At 28.3% G+C, this 18,148-nt stretch overlaps 1 protein-coding gene across 1 annotated transcript; it reads right to left on the reverse strand.

Moving 5' to 3' along the window:
• Positions 1–11,216: 11,216 nt before the first annotated feature.
• LOC117181972 lies at positions 11,217–15,951 on the reverse strand. The gene is made up of 3 exons (XM_033374994.1): positions 15,875–15,951; positions 11,737–11,765; positions 11,217–11,641 (listed from the first exon to the last, which is right to left on the reverse strand). Exons 1-3 carry the CDS (start codon positions 15,921–15,923, stop codon positions 11,330–11,332), a joined length of 390 nt encoding a protein of 129 aa, XP_033230885.1. The 5' UTR covers positions 15,924–15,951; the 3' UTR covers positions 11,217–11,329.
• Positions 15,952–18,148: the final 2,197 nt, after the last annotated feature.

Genomic DNA, 18,148 nt, shown 5'->3' on the forward strand with positions numbered 1-18,148 from the left:
AAAAATATGAATTTTTCAACTAAAATTATGAATGTTTGAGTGGATTAGTAAAATGTTCAGTAAAAAATTCAAAGAAATAACCATGGCTGTCAACAAAATTGATCAGTTTTCGGAAAGAAATGAATTTCCAACTGAAATTATGCATCCTTAAGTAAAAAATAAATTTTGAACCAATTATTTAAACATTTAAACAAGTTATTAAAGTAAAAAGATTAATTACATATCAAAAACGAAATCGAAAATTAAATGGCTTTATTTTTAAAAATGTCAACCAAAAAAAGTAAATAAATTTTTAACCACATAGTTAAATTTTTAAACAAAAGATGAATATTCCACAAAGAAATGAATTCTCAACAAAAAATATCTATTTTGTACCGTATAGTAAAATTTCAACTAAAAACATAAATTTTCAATAAATACATAAGAATTATATTTCCAGTGAAATAATTACTTTTCAACAAAAGAAAAGACGAATTTTAAACAAAAAAATCAATTTTCAAACGGTTTCCTATAAAAAAGACAAATTTAACAAAATATATGAATTTGTAACCAAATAGTTGAATTTTCAATAAAATACATGAATTTTCAGCTAAATAAAGGTAAATTTGAACAAAAATTGAAATATCTACATTTTGAACAAAGTAGTTCAATTTTTAACTAAACCCTTTTCAACTATAATCAAGAATCTTCAACAAGAAGAATTACATTAAAACAAAAAGTGCGATCAAGTAGTTGAATTTTCGATTAAAAACATATTTTTAAATAAATATGAAATAGATGAATTTACAATTTAAAAAAATTAATTTAAAAAACGAGTTACTAACAATATAGTTTAATTTTCAACAAGGAACAGATTTATTTATCAAAATAGTTTAATTCTTGAATAAAAAAGGCGTACTTTTAAAACAGTAATTGAATTTTGAACTAAAAAAAATGACTTTATTATAAAATTGTTGCATTTCCTACAAAATAGATTAATTTTTGTCCAAATGATTAAATTTTAAACCAAATATGTAAAATTTCGACAAAGAATATTAATTTGATATTGGTAAAAGCAAATTATCAACATGGATGACAAGTAAATTACTATGAATCATAAGCAGATTACTCTGAATCACAAGTGGAGTGCTCCAGCTTGGAAGTGGATTACTTCTCATTATATGGATTACATTTAGATTGCCTGGAGTACTGAGGATTACAAAAGGATTACTCTTAAATACGCCGCATTATAAATGGAATATTTAGAATTACACTGAAATATTCGAATTACACCGAATTACCAGTTCGGATAACCGAGCGGACAGTGGATTACAGTTTCTTCCGCCTCATTCGACCGCCGCCTCTTTATAAGGGTTTCCAGCGTAGCTTACGAAACCCTAAAAATTGATAAACTGAGAAAAATGAAACTTCTTAGCATTCTGTCAAATGGACGAAAAGATTTGCTTTAAGAAAATTGCATAGAAACTGAATCTTGAGAAAATGAGTGGGCGGGATCCACAGAAGGGGCGGGTTTCCAGGGAAGGTGTATGTTGTATATCGAGCCGTTCGTAGAGAAGTTTTAGAGTCTACGCCGTGGGTTATTACCATCCATAAAGTTTTACGAACTGAAAATATCAAGCATTATTCCTATAGAAGGCCGCACACATACATATAGATATATGTTGGTTGGTGCACCATTGGCTTATTTTGTTCTCTTGGTAATTGGTTTTTTTACTTACCAGTATACGTCAGGAATATCAAGATCTTCAAGACAGTTGCAGAGAAAATGCAGAAAGCCGTCTTCCTCGAGTCGCTCCGTGCCCTCAGTGTGTATGAGTCTTTTACCGGTCGTCATAAAGTATCAAATAGGAGGAGAAGGGTTCGCAAACTTTTTTTTTAGCACGTGCCACGTCACTGATCAAAAAGTAAACCTTAAAATCAATGTCAATACATCAAATACCAATATTATCGATGCAAAATACAATCTATTTGTTTTATTTTTAACATAATAGTTACATTTTCAAGTCAAAAAGATGAACGTTTGAGCAGACAGTCGAATTCTAAACCCAAAAAGTTAAATTTTCAACAAAAAAGCTTATTTTCAGCCAAGAGAGATGCATTTTCAACCAGGAAAGATGATTTTTCTACCCTAAAAGATGAATTTTTAATAAAAGAGGACGAACTTTTGACAAACCAATTCCTTTTTTTACCATACAAATTACTTTAATAAAATAGTTGAAATTTTAAATGAATGATTAAGACACTTGCGGGGAAAATGCAGGAAGATGTCTTCTTTGGGTCGCTCCTTGTTTTCAGGATGCATGGGACTCTGACCGGACGACACAAAGTGTCGAATAGCAGGGGCAGGGGTTTCCGAGGTTTTGCAACACGTGAAACTTGACTGATTAAAAAGAACTTTAAATCAATGTCGATATATTAAAGACCAATATTATCGATAAAAATGTAATCGCTTTATTTTCAACAAAATAGTTGCATTTTCAAGCAAAAAATACGAATTTTTTAGAATTCATTTAAATTGTCAATCCAAAAAGTTAATTTTTCAGCAAAAAAGCTCATTTTCAGTCAAGAGTGATGAATTTTCAACTAGGAAAGATGACTTTTCTACCCTAGGAGATAAATTTTCAATTGAAAAAAACGAACTTTTGACAAAACAATTGAAGTGAATAGTGAAACTTTTAACCTACAAAAATTAATTATGAGGTTTGAAGGTTAATTTTTACTAAAAATAGGAATTTCCCCAAAAATTCAAAACATTTAATGAAATGGAAAAAACTCTTCGGAAATTCTTTAGAATGCTGTTAAATTTTTGGAAATCTTACGAAATTCTCTTAAATTCGAGGATATATACTTTAGAGTCTTTTTAAATCTCGTGAAATCATCGCAAGTCCTTTGAATATCTACAAATTCGTAAAATTCCTCCTAATGTTTTGAAGTCCTTGCAAATCTTTTGAAATCCCGTGAGATCTTTTAAAATCACAATTGAAATCCCTTGAAATCCCTTCCAAATTACGAAATCACAATAAAATTCCATGAGATCCTTGAAAATGCGTGCGAAAATACTTCGTTATCCCTTGAATTGAAATCCCGGGACTAATTTTGAAATATTTCGAAATTACTCAAAGTCTCTTAATACCCATGAAACCCCTTAAAATCTGTTTTGAACCGTGGAAACCGTTCCTAGTTTCTTCTCTCCTAAATTTTGGAATCGTTGGAAATTCTTAGAACTTTTGTAATCTATTTAACTTTTTTGATAATCCTTTTAAATATCATGAAAAGTGCTTCACAATGCTTTAAAATCCCTGTAAATCTGCCTAATTACTTCAAAATCACGAATGATTTTTGCAAATATAAAATTTAAGATAAGGAGCGGGGGTTCAAAAATCTTACAAACCCCCACAATGGGGGGTTTAAAATTTCAAAAATCATCCTTGCTTAACACAGGCTTTCGAAATGTCAAGTTTTGTCAAAACAGGAATTACAGGGAGTTAATCTTTTAAATTTGTTAGCGGTGGAAACAAATCCACCATCTGGCTTAATTTATTAATTTATTGTGGTGCAAGTTTGACCATATTTGAAACATTATGATCATTTGATCTTGTTTTTACTGTCTACATCATTAACATAATAATCCAGCCAATGCAGGTAAGATCAGATGATGAGGATGATGAAGATCTAGCCAGTGATGATGATGATGATGATGATGATTCAGCTAGTAAAGACAAGATCAAATGGTATTAATAGCGTACACAGTGAATGCAAGATCAGATGATGATGATGATCAAGGCAGTGAAAACAAGATTAAATGATGATAATGTTTAAGCGAGTGAAGGCAACATCTGATGATTATGATGATGATGATCATGATGATCTAGCACGCAAAGATAAGATCAGAAGATGATGATGACCAAGCCAGTTAAAACAATATTAAGTGATGCTAATGTTTAAGCCAGTGCAGGCAACGCCAGATGACTATGATGATGATGGTAATGATGATCTATTCAGTGAAGGTAAGATCAGATGATGATGATGATGATGATCTAGCAAGTAAAAATAGGATTAAATGATGATGATGATCTAGCAAGTAAATATAGGATCAGACGATGATGATGATAGGTAAGCCAGTGGAAACAAGATTAAATGATGATAATATTCAAGCCAGTGAAGGCAACATAAAATGAATATGATAATGATGATGATGATCCAGTAAAAGTAAGATCAGCTGATGATGGTGATGATGACGATCATGATGATAATGATGATGATTCAGCTACTGAAGGAAGGATCAGATGATGATGATAATCCAGCCAGTGAACACAATATTAAATGATGATAGTGGTCCAATAATAGTCAAACCTGTCTTTTTCACCCAGACAGAAAACCGTCTCTTTTATTTGAAGCAGGAACTCAAATTTTATTTATTTATTGGATTATATTAGAAAATATTTACACACTATAGCGTTAAGTTTTTATAGATCAATTTCTTTTAGAAAAATAAACTCTACTCCATAATTTGGGTTGTCTTCGCTTTAAAAAGCAATTAATTTTTGAAACCCCATAAAATACTATTTTAGGTCCATCATTTCGCGAGGCGTCGAGTTATTGGAGGGTAGGTATTTCCTAGTCATCTTTCAAGCACTAAAGCTCATCGCTTAGACGCTAATTCTAAGGTAACCATCACCTCCCAAGGTGTTATTCACAGCTACTGACCGACTGACTGATTTATTATAAGATAAAAATTTAACAAGCTCCTGCATTTTTGAAACACTTAACCGATATTTTTACGAACTACGAAATGTAGGTTCAGAAAAAGATTAAACACGCCTAAAATAGCAAGTTAAAGGAGTTTAAATTCCTTTAAGATACTAACCCCCTGGAAGATTTGCGATAATTGAAAATTGCCCAAAAAATATTTTTGGGTAACATGTAGAAAAACTTTATAGGGATTTAGGTACAAACCAAGATTCAAAATTCAAGTTTAGAGTACTTTCAAGAAAGGTTGTTTACTTAATACCGGTGATAGTAAAAAAGTTTTTTATCAGATGTTAATAGATCCGAAAACTCCTTTCTTCCGATTTGTATGATATTTTCATTAGGATAAAAATATTCCGATTTTCTCCTTGCACGCAGGAAACCGTTATATAAAACTTTTATATTTTTAACAATTATTTTTTATTCGGTAGATTTTTACACTAGTATTAATTTTTCTTGTTGAAAATAGCTGATAAATATTGATGCATATGTTTTTTTAATGAAAAAACAGAAGTGCCTCCCGTCACCCAGGAGACATTAAAAAGGGTTATGGGTGTACCTGAAAATATTTGTGTGACTAGTGAGAGGGGTACCTCTCGCCACCCAGGAGGCATTGAAAAGGGTTAGGTGTGCAACCTAAAATATTAGTGTGATTAGTCAGATGAGTGTCTTTCGGAGGCATTGGAAAGGGTTATGTGTGTAACCTAAAATATTACTGTGGCTAATATCGCCGCAAAAAATCAAGACCCCCCCAATTTAGAAGACAATAACTCAGCAGAAAAAAAAGCGAGGAGGTTCGAATAAGAACCACACGAATCCGTTAAGTTTTCTGAATAAAATGGTGTTCCTGTAATTTGCGTAAAAAAAATTCGCTCTGAGCTATTTAGCAAAACACCAGTAAAAATGCTATCGCGAGGCCCATTGTTGAGATACTTTAACTTTTACATGACCCCAGAGCTAAGAATATGTTGGAAAAAATTGAAAAGATTTTGGAGTGTCCTACAACATGTTTAGAATCCATTAGAGACCTTAAAATTTAAAAATATTGAGAAATGTCAGTTTTGCAAGTATTTTTATTGTATGTTTTGATTTAGGAATTAAATAGAGCTAACTACTTATTTTGTCCACAAAACTGACTAAAAATTATATTTTCGCGATTAAAGTCGCTCAGAATAATTCCGAGTTTAATGAGGCGAGATGCATGCCACAGGGAGTAGAAAAAAATGTAGAAAAAAAATGTCCGTCACATTTCCCAACGGCAGACAGACGTTTTCTCCAGATTTTCCCGTAACTGATGCTCGCTCAGCAGGGCCGTCTCAAAGCTTTGAGGTGGGCTGCGTTCTTCTCTCCTGATATAAAATTTTGATATTATAATACAGTATCAAGCTTACATACGAATCATCTTCTATTTTATTTTATCTTCTATTTAAAAAATTATTCGTAATAAGATAATGTTGCGCCGTATGTAGCGAAGTAAAAATATTTTTCCATTTAGCCGAAAAGAAAGTGTTGAATTTCTTGGAAACTAAAAATATAGGACTTCACACTTTTAACCCTATCCCCTTGTGTTGTATATTAAAAAAATTTCATACGCTTGAATGCATTCAAAAGAAAGAAAAGAATTGCTGCATACAGATACTTAATGACAATCATCTTTTTAGTATGCTTCGATATATGTGAAAGGAATAATTATTATTGTACAAAAATACGTGATTGTAAAATTTTGTTAGCAATTGCTGTTTATGAACAATTATTATCATATACTTTTGTACTATAATTCTAATCATTATTATTACTTATATATTATATAGGTGCAATTTCATGTTAAATCATGTGAAGAACTTAAGTTGTTGTTAGTAATTTTTAAGAAAATTTTAGTATTGGTTCTCGTAGGTCTTGGAAGAAAAACCCGAACATGATTTTTGAATAATTCCAAGAAATTAAAGAATACTCAAAATTGAAAAATGTTGTCTTTTTTCTTTGAACTCTCATAACTTTTGTGATTTTAATACTATTAAGGTGTATTTTTTAAATATTCCTAATGTAATGCAGTTCTGAACAAAAATTTCTTGAAACAAAATTTTCAATACCTTCTTGAATTTTTAAAAACGAATGTTTAAATTGAATTTCTGGAAAAAAACCCACTTAAAAAAATGTATAGATAGCTTACACTGTCCTCTAAATAATTCAGTTTACAAATTCATTTTTGAAAAATCCAATAAGTTTTAAAAATTTTTTGTTTAAAAAAATATTTCTTGACAACTATATTTTATTACAAATGATTTTTTTCAAATACACCTGTACAGCATTAAAGTCATTAAAGTTATAAGAGTTAAATTAAAATGCAAAAAGCTCAATTTTCAATTTATTCGAAGTTTTTGGAATTTTTCAAAAATGATTTTATAGTTTTCCTTTCAACACCTAAAATAACAAATACTGCAATTTTCATAAAAATTTCTAACAATAGCTTACATTCTATAGATGATTTGCCATGGAATTGCTCATATAAACAAATATTTCACGTATTTCAGTAGCGAATTAACAGCCTAATAATTACAAAATTATATTATAATACCGAAATAAGTGTACTATATTAAATAAAAAAAAAAAAACAAGATGATTCGTGTGCAAGCTTGATACTGTATTATAATATCAAAATTTTATATCAGGAGAGAAGGGCGCAGCCCACCTCATAGCTTTGAGACGACCCTGCTGAGCGAGCAGCAGCTGTGGGAAAATCTAGAGAAAACGTGTGTCTGCCGCTGGGAAATATGACGGACATTTTTTTTCTGCACTTTTTTCTACTCTTGTGGCACGCGCCTCGCCTTATTAAACTCTAAATTATTCTAAGCGACTTTAATCGCGAAAATATAATTTTTATTCAGTTTTGTGGAAAAAATAGGAATCAGGGTACATTACCACACATTTTAAGCCAATAAACAGCGCGATACCTCCATTCAATTCCTATATAAAAACATTTAACAAAAATCCTTGCAAAACTGACATTTTTTAATATTTTGAAATTTTAAGGTCTCTAATGGATTCTAAACATGTTGTAGGATACTAATTTTTTCAAAATTTTCTCCAACATATTCTTAGCTCTGGGGTCATGTAATAGTTAAGGTCTCAACAATGGGCCTCGTGACAGCATTTTCACTGGTATTTTGCTAAATAGCTCGGAACGAAATTTTTTTTACGCAAATTACAGAAATACCATTTTATTAAGAAAGCTTTGTGGATTCGTGTGGTTCTTTTTGAATTTCCTTACATTTTTTCTGCGGAGTTATTGCCTTCTAAAGTGGGGATTTTGACTTTTTGCGGGGATATTAGTCAAAGTGGTGCCTTCCGCCAACCAGGAAACATTGAAAAGGATTAGAGGTATAACTTAAAACAGTTTTGTCACCAGTCGGAGGGGTGCCTCCCGCCATCGAAGAGTAAGTTAAGAGAGTAATTGAAAATATTTGTGTGATCAGTCAGAGAGGTGACTTCCACCATCCAGGAGGCGCTGAAAAGGGGTAGCGGTGTCACCTAAAAACCCTGTTCTTTGACATTTTATTTTGTCTGCAAATCGAAAGATATCGTGATCGAATTATTGGAAAGACGGAGTGGATGTGCCAAAATTATCACTAGTTATTTAGGGTTGGGAAACTTTTGGGACAAAATTGTCAATTTTAGTTTTGTTTTCCATTGTTGGCTCTTGATAATTGTAAATTAGGTGCATCAAAATTCATACTAAATTAGCGGAAACTATTCGTTGAAGAATCTTCAGCAAATTATAAGAATCTCCCGAAACCTTAATTTATTTAAAGAAACGTGAATTTCATTTTCCCGAAAACTTTTTTTGAACCCTCATAAAACGGAATAGTAGTTGTATGTCCTCTATTAGAACTTCAGGAAGAACACTTAATGACACCAGTACACCTAAAGCTTTTCTGAAAATTAAATTTGCTTGCATAATAAAAATTAGCAACATTTTTACTAATATTTTGAAACTTTAAAGGTAAAATTAGTTTTTTTGCGAATTTTGTTTTAAAATTTTGAAATTTGATCAATTTGTTAGATATTAAGGATTATTTTATTTTAAAATATCCAATTTTCAGGCACTCCTACAAAATCCATGAAAAAGTGAAGAATTTTAAAGCAATTTATAATTTTTTAAATAGAGAAAGGACTATTTTCTAAATCAAAAACTTACCTTTTTCCTGAAAAATTTAGGAATAGTAAACGAAGAAAGAAAAAAAAGTGGTCAAGTTATTTATATCTGAATAAATATACGATTAATGCGAAAATATTTAGAAAAAATAAAAAGTTTTAAAATTATGGTAAGTTGACTATATATTATCTATCTCTCTTAAAATTGTCAAAAAATCATAAATAATTTTATAAAATTTAATTGTTTAATTTTTGAAAGAAATGAAATAGCTTTTCCATTTTTATCATTTCTTCGTCCTTCTCATCGATTTCGAAAGATTAAAAAGATATTTTGACAAACTGAAAAATATTATTTTTTAAATTTATGGAATAGAGATGGGAATTTGAGAAATTTTCTTCTTTCCAAATTTCAAATTAAATTTGCTATAATTATTATATAATTTTTTTCAAAGTATTTTCAAAGAAGACGAAAAATTATATAAATTAAAACATAAACATCTAATTATATAACTCAAAATGCCTAAACTATTTAAAAGAATTTCGTTCATATATGTCAACTAGTGTCTCCTCTATACAACAATCTTTGTATACGTTAATGTTGAGGCCTATGTTTCTTATGCTTGTATTTAGTTTGCTTAAAATTATTTGCAAGTCCTCGATTGACTTTGCCACAACTAACCTATTATCTGCGAAAGCTAACCCACGTACCCTTACTGTCTCGAGATCTACACCTTCTTCATCCAAGAGGGCCATTCTAGGGCACGCTATGATAAGTATTATCCTGATTTCTACATTTATTCTGTCACACAATAATCTGGGAGACACAAATTCATATTCCTTAAAATACTGATGTGCTCTCTCATTCATAATCAAACCTACACCATGGCTACTATGAGACTCACTATCTATCTTTCAGTCTCACTTTTTTCTAGGAAGGCTCAAATTGAAGCTCTTGAGATTAAAAATTGAGATACAAAATTAAATTCGCTATGTTACATTTTTTTCGTATAGTAATTGAACGCCCGGATTCCAGAACGGAACATAACTCGGTAAGATTGCGAGGAGGTTGGCCCCTGGCAACTAAAAATCGAAATTTGTAAATTTTATTTTAGAAGAATGCATTCTTTATAGGGAATTAGATGCGGTATCTTTTTTTCTCTAGCGAAAATATAGTTTATATATAGTTAGTTATTATAGTTTTTGAGATAACCATGATAATGATTTTTTTTTTTTGAAGTTGATTTGTAATTAATTTTTGGTCTTTCGTTCGTCGTTACATTTTCATTTTTTTAAAATTTTTTAACGAAATTCAAAAACAATAATCTTCAAAGTATATTTTGAATGATAACATAAGTGAAAAGTTCATAAGATTATTTATAACAAAATAAAAAAAAACATTACTAGGCCATTGCGAACTCCATTCCTCATAACCTTCGATCGCTTTGTTTATTAAGCGAAGTTTGAGCAATTGAAAACTTCCTATGGAGAAGTTGTTTAGAAAACTATAAGAAAGTTTTATGTGAAAACCTTTTTTCAAAAGACTGAATAGGTGAAAAACTGCGAATGCAAAATTTGAAGCGCGCGAACTAAACTCTTGTAGGCGACAGGCAAACAGGTAGCTACTGCGAATGGTTCCGTCCGTCTAATAGACGTGGATTGTTTTCATTGAGTTTATCGAAAAAAGGTTTTCATAGAAAACTTCCTTACAGTATTCTGAACAAATTCTTCACTGGAAGTTTATATTTGCTCAAACTTTGCTCGATAAAAGAAGCGACCAAAAATTAATTACAAATCGACATCAGAAAAAAATATCGCTATCATGGTTATTTAGGCCAGCAATCAACCTCCTCTCAACTTTACCGAGTTATGTCCCGTTCTGGAATCGGGGTGCTCTATTGAAATTTAAAAAAATAATGATGTTTATTAAATCATTATGCTGAATATTTCTTTTTCAGTCTGATTTTAACGGGGGATGGCTTAAACTAAAGAGTTTGGCATCTAGAATTGAGTTCAAAAATAAAAAAGTTTTTTTGTTTTCATTAATTTTTTTGATATCAGAGGTGAAATAGAAGTAAGCCAAGAAAACTAAAGAAATTTTTGTTATTCGTACCATCATGCTGAAAGATTTTCTCATAGTTTGATTTTTTACGAAGAATGTCCAGATTAAGGGTTTTTACACTTATAATTTTAATAAGAAATCAAATTTGCTGCGTCACATTTTTCTTTTTTTTTATATCAGTGATTTCAAAATAAGGAAAGTGACGATAATTTAGTTATTTGGACCCTTATGGCGGACGATTTTTATGTATAACAAGTTTATTTCTTTTCCAATTTTAACACAACATTTTAAAATTTTATATAACATGATATTTTATTTAGATACCAATTGATGATAACACACCATAATAATTATTAAATAATATGTGAATCAGTTCCGAGAATTAGAACCAGATGACTTAGTTCTTCTGGAATTCAAAGATTGACGTCTTCCTTTCCTTTTTGTGGGCTCAGGTTCAGGAACCGATTGACTATCTGATACTTCTTTCTGTCCATCTTCAGATTGACTATCTGATATTTCCGCGTGTCCATCTTCAGATTGACTGCCTGATGCTTGCCACTCTCCATCCTCAGATTTCTGTCCTATTTTCTCAAAAATTTCCTGAATAATATCTATTAATTCTAAAATAAGAGATGGCTGATCATACTCCTCTACTTCTGTATCCAGTGATACCTCATCTTTCTGAAACAGTACGTTTTTAACGTATAACATATAACTGAAAACGCAGAATCTTGAAAAAAAAACATTACAATCTTTTAACTAAAATTGATTCTTACCGTACTATCGGGTGATGGATGTGGAGAAACTATAATCAAATTAAATATAAAATTAACATACACATATATAGTACTTTTCAGATTATTTTTATTATGAAGTATTTGGATATATCATTTTATAGTGAAAATAAAAGCAACACATATTTCACAATTAAATCAAAATGTTTTGGATTTGTTAAAATCATTCCAAGATTACCTGCGAATTTAGAAAAATGGACAGAATTTTTTTTCAAGAATGTAGTATTTTCCGAACGAGGGTTTTCGAGATTTTATTTTTTTCTTCGACGTGGGAATACTATTATCTCATAGGTTTCGATATTAATAAACCAACAACCTACATTTAAAAAAAATTATTTTTGAAACACCTTTTTTTTTTATTTCAATCAAAAACAAGGAAATTTACAAAAAATGTTGGGATTTTTTTACACACTTAGACATTTTTTACAAAAACTTGCTCTTTTGTTTGTTTGCGAAAAAGAATCAAAAATCATATTTAAAAAAAAACTGTTGCCCTGCTTCAAAAATGGTTCAAACTGATAGAATACTTTTCTTATATAAACAGAAAGTATACGAGTAGATAAAATACAAGAAAAAATAAAAAAGATGGATCTTTCAAAAATTCTTTTATATTTTTTTATACAATTTTAAAAACATTTTTAGGTGATTTTCAGGAAAATTACACCTTTTCAGTTTTGCCAATTTTTAAACAAAGTTTCTGCTAATATTTAAAAGGCAAACTATTAGTTTTATATGGGCTAATCCTTTTTTTTAAAAGGGAACCCATTTTTAAAAATATAATTTTTTTCTCGTAAACGATTGTTGGTATCACGAAAGAGTAGGATGTATCTTTTGTGAAATTTATTTAGATGTTTCAACTTTTATTTGAGCTTTTTTATAAAGTATTTTTTATTTCCTAGTAAAATGCAAAAATTTTATTTTTCCAAACTAAACTGTTTCCATATGAAGCAGTGGTTTTTTAACAGGGAAATTCATGAGATATTGAGCAATATCTCTAACTATTAAAAAATATATAATTTCAAGCATTTAAGTTTTTAAGAAAATCCAATTTCAAGAATTTCGGGCAAATAGCCGTGATTTTGTAATTTTTTCTTTCTTTTCTTTGGGATCAGTTATAAAAGCAACAATTCCCAAATAATTCAAGCTATTAATTTTTCACTTTTCATTAAAACGCTTGAATTTTAAAAATCTTGATGCACAATTTAGAAATGAATTATTTTCTATTACTTATTTTTAAAGTAAACATTTAAGAATACTTCGATTTTTTAAGGAAGCTTTGGAATCTGTTTAATTTTTAACCATTTAAGTTTGAGTTTACTAATTTTTAAAGTTTCCATTTAGGAAGCATATCATTTTGTAATTTCGATTTAAAATTATCGTTTTATCTGTACAGTTTTAAGCAAATAAAATTTTTAAGGGCCTGAAACGAAAATGGCTGAGCTTCAAAAACTTAAATTAAAAAATTGAAATTTCTTATTTTATGGTAGTTTTAAATTTCATGATATTGCAGTATCAGATTTAAATAATAAAAATTCTAGGATAATTTAACAAAAAGTTTTTTACAACTGCAAAATTTTTAATCAAAAAACTTGATGGCCATTTTTTAGTTTAATAATTTTATATTTAAATATCCTGAACTGCTTGGTATAAACTACGTGGATTTTAAGAACAAAGAAACATAAAGACAATAATTTAGCAAATTTAAGTCTAAAAGATAAGATATTAGAACCAAACATTGAACAGAATTATTTCTTATTTGAAAATATTTCAAAATATAGAACATTTAAAGCTAAACTTAAAAAAATAATGTTGAATTGTAAGATATAAAATTGTGCAATTAAAAACACTAGAATCAAATATAGAAACATTGCTGGGCATTTTTTAAAATTATTAATTTTCAGGCTGAAATCTTAAAATTTTCTGATTTTGAGTTGAAGATTTAAAAAGAAGTAAATTATTTAAAATTGCAAAATATTTGATTGGAAAATTTGAAGAGTGAGTAATAATAGGAAGTAAGGAAATTTTAAAGGAAGTTTTTTGCTTTTTATCTAAAGGAAGTTTTCGAAACTAAGCGATTTAAAATTAAAAGTTAAAAATTGTGTTGTTTAAAATTTAAAAAAAAGATTAAGCTGTCTGAAATTGATATCTCAGGTATTTAACTGAAATTGAAATGTTCGAAAAGCAACCATTATAATTGAAAAATTCAAGAATTTTAAATTCGAAAAAATTTAAATGTACTTGAAAAAATTTAAATTGTGAAAGGTTTATGTGTAAAAAAATGTTAGTAGTCCAATTTTTATCGAGTAAATTTCTTTTCAGTTTAAAATGAAGTTCAGTTTCTTTCTTAAAAATGTTAGATTATAATTTTTTAAACAGAATATGAATCTAAAATTTTAGAATTTCTTAAGTTTCGACTTTAAAGGATTCAATTAAAATTTTCTAAATTTTACTCACTTCAAATTGAAAATTATTTAAAGTGAAAATTGTTTCATTTAAAATTACTAAATTTGAATTTTTTAAATTAGAAATAATGCGATTTGAATTCCTTTAAACTCCAAAGAATCTAATTTTAATTTCTTAAAGTTATAAACTATCCAATTTCAAATCTATTCAATTTTAAATGATCCCATTTTAATTTAATTGAATTTAAAATGATCCAAATTTCACAATTCTATTCTAAAATATTAGATTTTCAACGTTTTGAAATTGTCTTATTGTTGCAATTTTAATCTGAAATCATTCCATTTCTAGTTTTTTTAATTGAAAAAAATGGTTCAATTCTTAACGCCTTGGATTGTAAATAATACAATTTTAATTCCTTTTTAATAAATGCATCCAATTTTCAAAGTTAGAGTCAAGAATTTTTCAATTTTGAGTCCTGCATCAAAATTTTGCAATTTCAAACACTTTTATTGTATAATTATTTAATATAAATGTTTTTATTTCAAAATTATACAAGTTCAATGACTTTCTATTCTATTTAAAATATTGATTTTAATTAAAAACCTTTCAGTCTTTCTCTCTCTCTGCATTTGAATCTCAATATAAGTGGGTAAAAAATTTATTATTATTACTTTTGTGACCTACTCCTTGCTATTTCATTAGTGAAATATCGTTGATATAAATGTTATATTTTTTAATTTGAAAATTACGCTTTTTAATATTTAAATTTGACAAAGGCATGAGTACATAATGACATTTACTCAAATTGTAATCCAATTTAATTGGATTGGATTTAAAATCTCAATTTGTATTTTGTTTATACATTAATGCAAAATAATATTAAAACCAATATATTTGGTATATTTTTTTGGTGACTCATTAAGTTTTTCTTATTTTAATTATGACAAAGCTAAAAAATTTCTTTTCAAAGGGTAGAATTAAAGAAATTACTTGTTAGAGATATAATAATAAAAAGAGCCCAGGAAGAAGTTAATTCGTCTATTTCTTAATTTGATATTGTAAAAATAGTTAAAATTGTCAACGTGAAAATTTTCCTTTCAAATTGCAAGAACTTAAAGTTGTAACAAAAAAGTTGGAAAAAGTTAAAAACATCTGTAGGCAAATGAAAATGAAAATCAAATAAATATTTTGAGCAAATTACGTACCAACTTCATGATTTTAGATGTCATCAATTAAAAAAAAATATTTTTGTTACCTTAAAAAATATTGCGATTTTTCCAACATTTTTGGAACGACTTCAGGTTTTTACAATTCAATAATTTTTTTAACGATTTATACTTATAAGCTGTTGTGGTACAATGAAAAATAGCTTCAAAATGAGCCCAAGAAATTAAAAAAATGTTGCTTATTTCGAAAGTTATTTAAAATTTAAGACGATTAAAATTTACACGATTTTTGCAATATTTTGCTTGAAAAATAGACCAATCGGCTTCTCCCTGGGTTTATTTTATACAAAACGTCTAGAGCAATAACAACCCTTTAAAAAGAAATTTTGTTACCTCTGATATAATTAAAATAAGGAGAATTTATTCAGTCATAAAAAAGAGGTGGTCTAAAATTTTTGCGCGGCAGTTTAGTAAAAATAAATAAGCATTTCTATAAGAAGGAAACCATTATTTCATGCAATCGAAGTAAATAACAAAAAAATTATACAAACCATCCACGCAGAGGGCAACAAGTAAAATGATGCAAAAAATGACCTTCATGTTTATGATTTTTTCGGGCACTTTACAATGATGTAACACTATTTAAAAACTGAATCTGTAGTTAGTTCAAAGCTTATTTATATACTTTTTTTTTAGTCTAATGAGTCTATTCAATTTTTCATTTGAAAGAAAAAATGTAAATCACTCTGGAATGTAATAATATTCAGATTTTTATGGCCCAGATAATAAGAGATACGTGGAACGTGACTAATTCTAATTTTTGGACAGCTTATAATTATATATTCTCACGTACGTCGTATTTTAAATGTTACGAAATACATATTGCTTAAGAAGAGTTTTTCTAATTCTGTTTCAAATTATAAAAAATCAGCGGTGATTTTAATTCTAAAAGGTACAGGTGATATTAAAGAGAAAAGAAAAGTCTTTTTCGGAAGAACATTTCTCTCTTTCCTTGAAATTTAAACGAATTACATAAATTTTCAACTAAAACATCTGGAGAGGGTTCAAATTTTACACAAATCTAATACTTCTCTTCTAATTAAAACAAAAACTACACATCCTATCAAAAAGTGATTGATAACAGATTTGTGGATCTTTTTCAAAAGCACCATTTTTGTTTACTCATCTTCTTCTGTATTTTGCATAGTTTGAACGAAAAAAAGTAATTTTTGGATTTCCCATTATTTTGTATGCTGTCAAAATATGAATTTTCATTGTGTTAAGAAAATTCAAAAAGTTGTTATGATAATATTATAGGGCATTCAAAAATCAACATTTTGCTTTTCTGGGCTTTTTTCATATCGTGAGTTATTTTTCCTACAATGTGCATTTTCGTTTGATTTTTTGGAATTTTGAAAACACGATAATTTCGGCAATTTTTTTATCGAAAAAATTCATTAGAATAAATTGTTAGACTTTTTGAAGACTATGAATATCCGTACAGAGGATTTTTGAATTTTAAAAAAGGGGTTTCAAAAATATTCAAGACGCGCTCACCTTTTGAATTCTTATCCAAAATGGCTGGCTAACGAACTAGACCTTTAATTTAGTACACTAAAAGAGTGCACTAAAGTTCAATCCAATAGACTGATTTTTTCAAAAGTAATCGTGCTCACAGGCAGACAGACAGACATACAGACAACCGTACATACAGACATAAAGCCATACAGACAGACACATTCGTAAAAACCAATTTTCGGATTCAGGGGGTTTAAAAACATGGACATTTAACAAAAAATGGGGGGGGGGGGGGGGGGGGGGGGTAGAATTTTATAGAAAACTAATACCTTCTCTAATGAGAATGTAAAAAAAGTATTTCTCAACTGAATAGTTAAATTTTCAATCAAACAGAATAAGTTTTTTGCAAAAAATTGAATAGTGATGTTTGTAGTTTAAAATATTGATTTTAAACTAGATAAAAAATCAAACAATTTTTTTTAAAAATAGTTAAATTTTTAAAAGACGAATTTTATGCAAAAAAGTTGAATTATCAAACAGAATTTGCAGCATAAAAGTTTATTTTTAAACAATTAGTTGAATTTTTGACCAAAACAGTCAAATTTGCAAACAAAGAAGATAAACTTATCATAGAAGCAGTTACATTTTAAAGAGAATAATTGAAATTTTAACTAAATAATCACATTTTTACCCAAAAAAGATAAATTCTCAACGAGAAATCTAATATTAAACTTTTAAATTAAAAAGTTTTACCTTTCAACTATCATATTAAATTTGTAAGTTGAAACCACTTATTTTCCACCAAAAAGCGAATGTTTAGCAAAATAGTTCAATTTTCCCCCCAAGAAATCTATTTTTGACAAAAATGATAAATCTTTAAAAAAATTTGAAAGAAATTTTTAATCAACTATCTAATAATTTTCCATAACAATAGACAAAATTTCAAAAAAAGATGTGATTTTTTAACTAAATAGTTGAACTTTCAATCGAAAATATAACTTTTAAACCAAAAATCGAATAGTTAAATTTTCAGTTTTGAAGAATTAATCTTTCACAACAAAAAAAACTAATTTTCAATGACATAATGGAATTTTTGGAAAAATAATAAAGTTTTTAACAATAAATAATAAATTCTCAACTAAAAATATATAATGTTACATTGAAAGGAGCTTGGCGTGGCAGGTGTACTCATAGATACGAATAAATGTTTAACATGCTTCTTCAGTGTATGTTTTTTTATCTAAAAATAATTAAATTTGAATCAAACATAGGTGGAGACAACAATTAAAATTTTCAACAACAAAATT

Source organism: Belonocnema kinseyi, chromosome 10, assembly GCF_010883055.1.
Source record: "Belonocnema kinseyi isolate 2016_QV_RU_SX_M_011 chromosome 10, B_treatae_v1, whole genome shotgun sequence".
Classification (NCBI taxonomy): Eukaryota; Metazoa; Arthropoda; class Insecta; order Hymenoptera; family Cynipidae; genus Belonocnema; species Belonocnema kinseyi.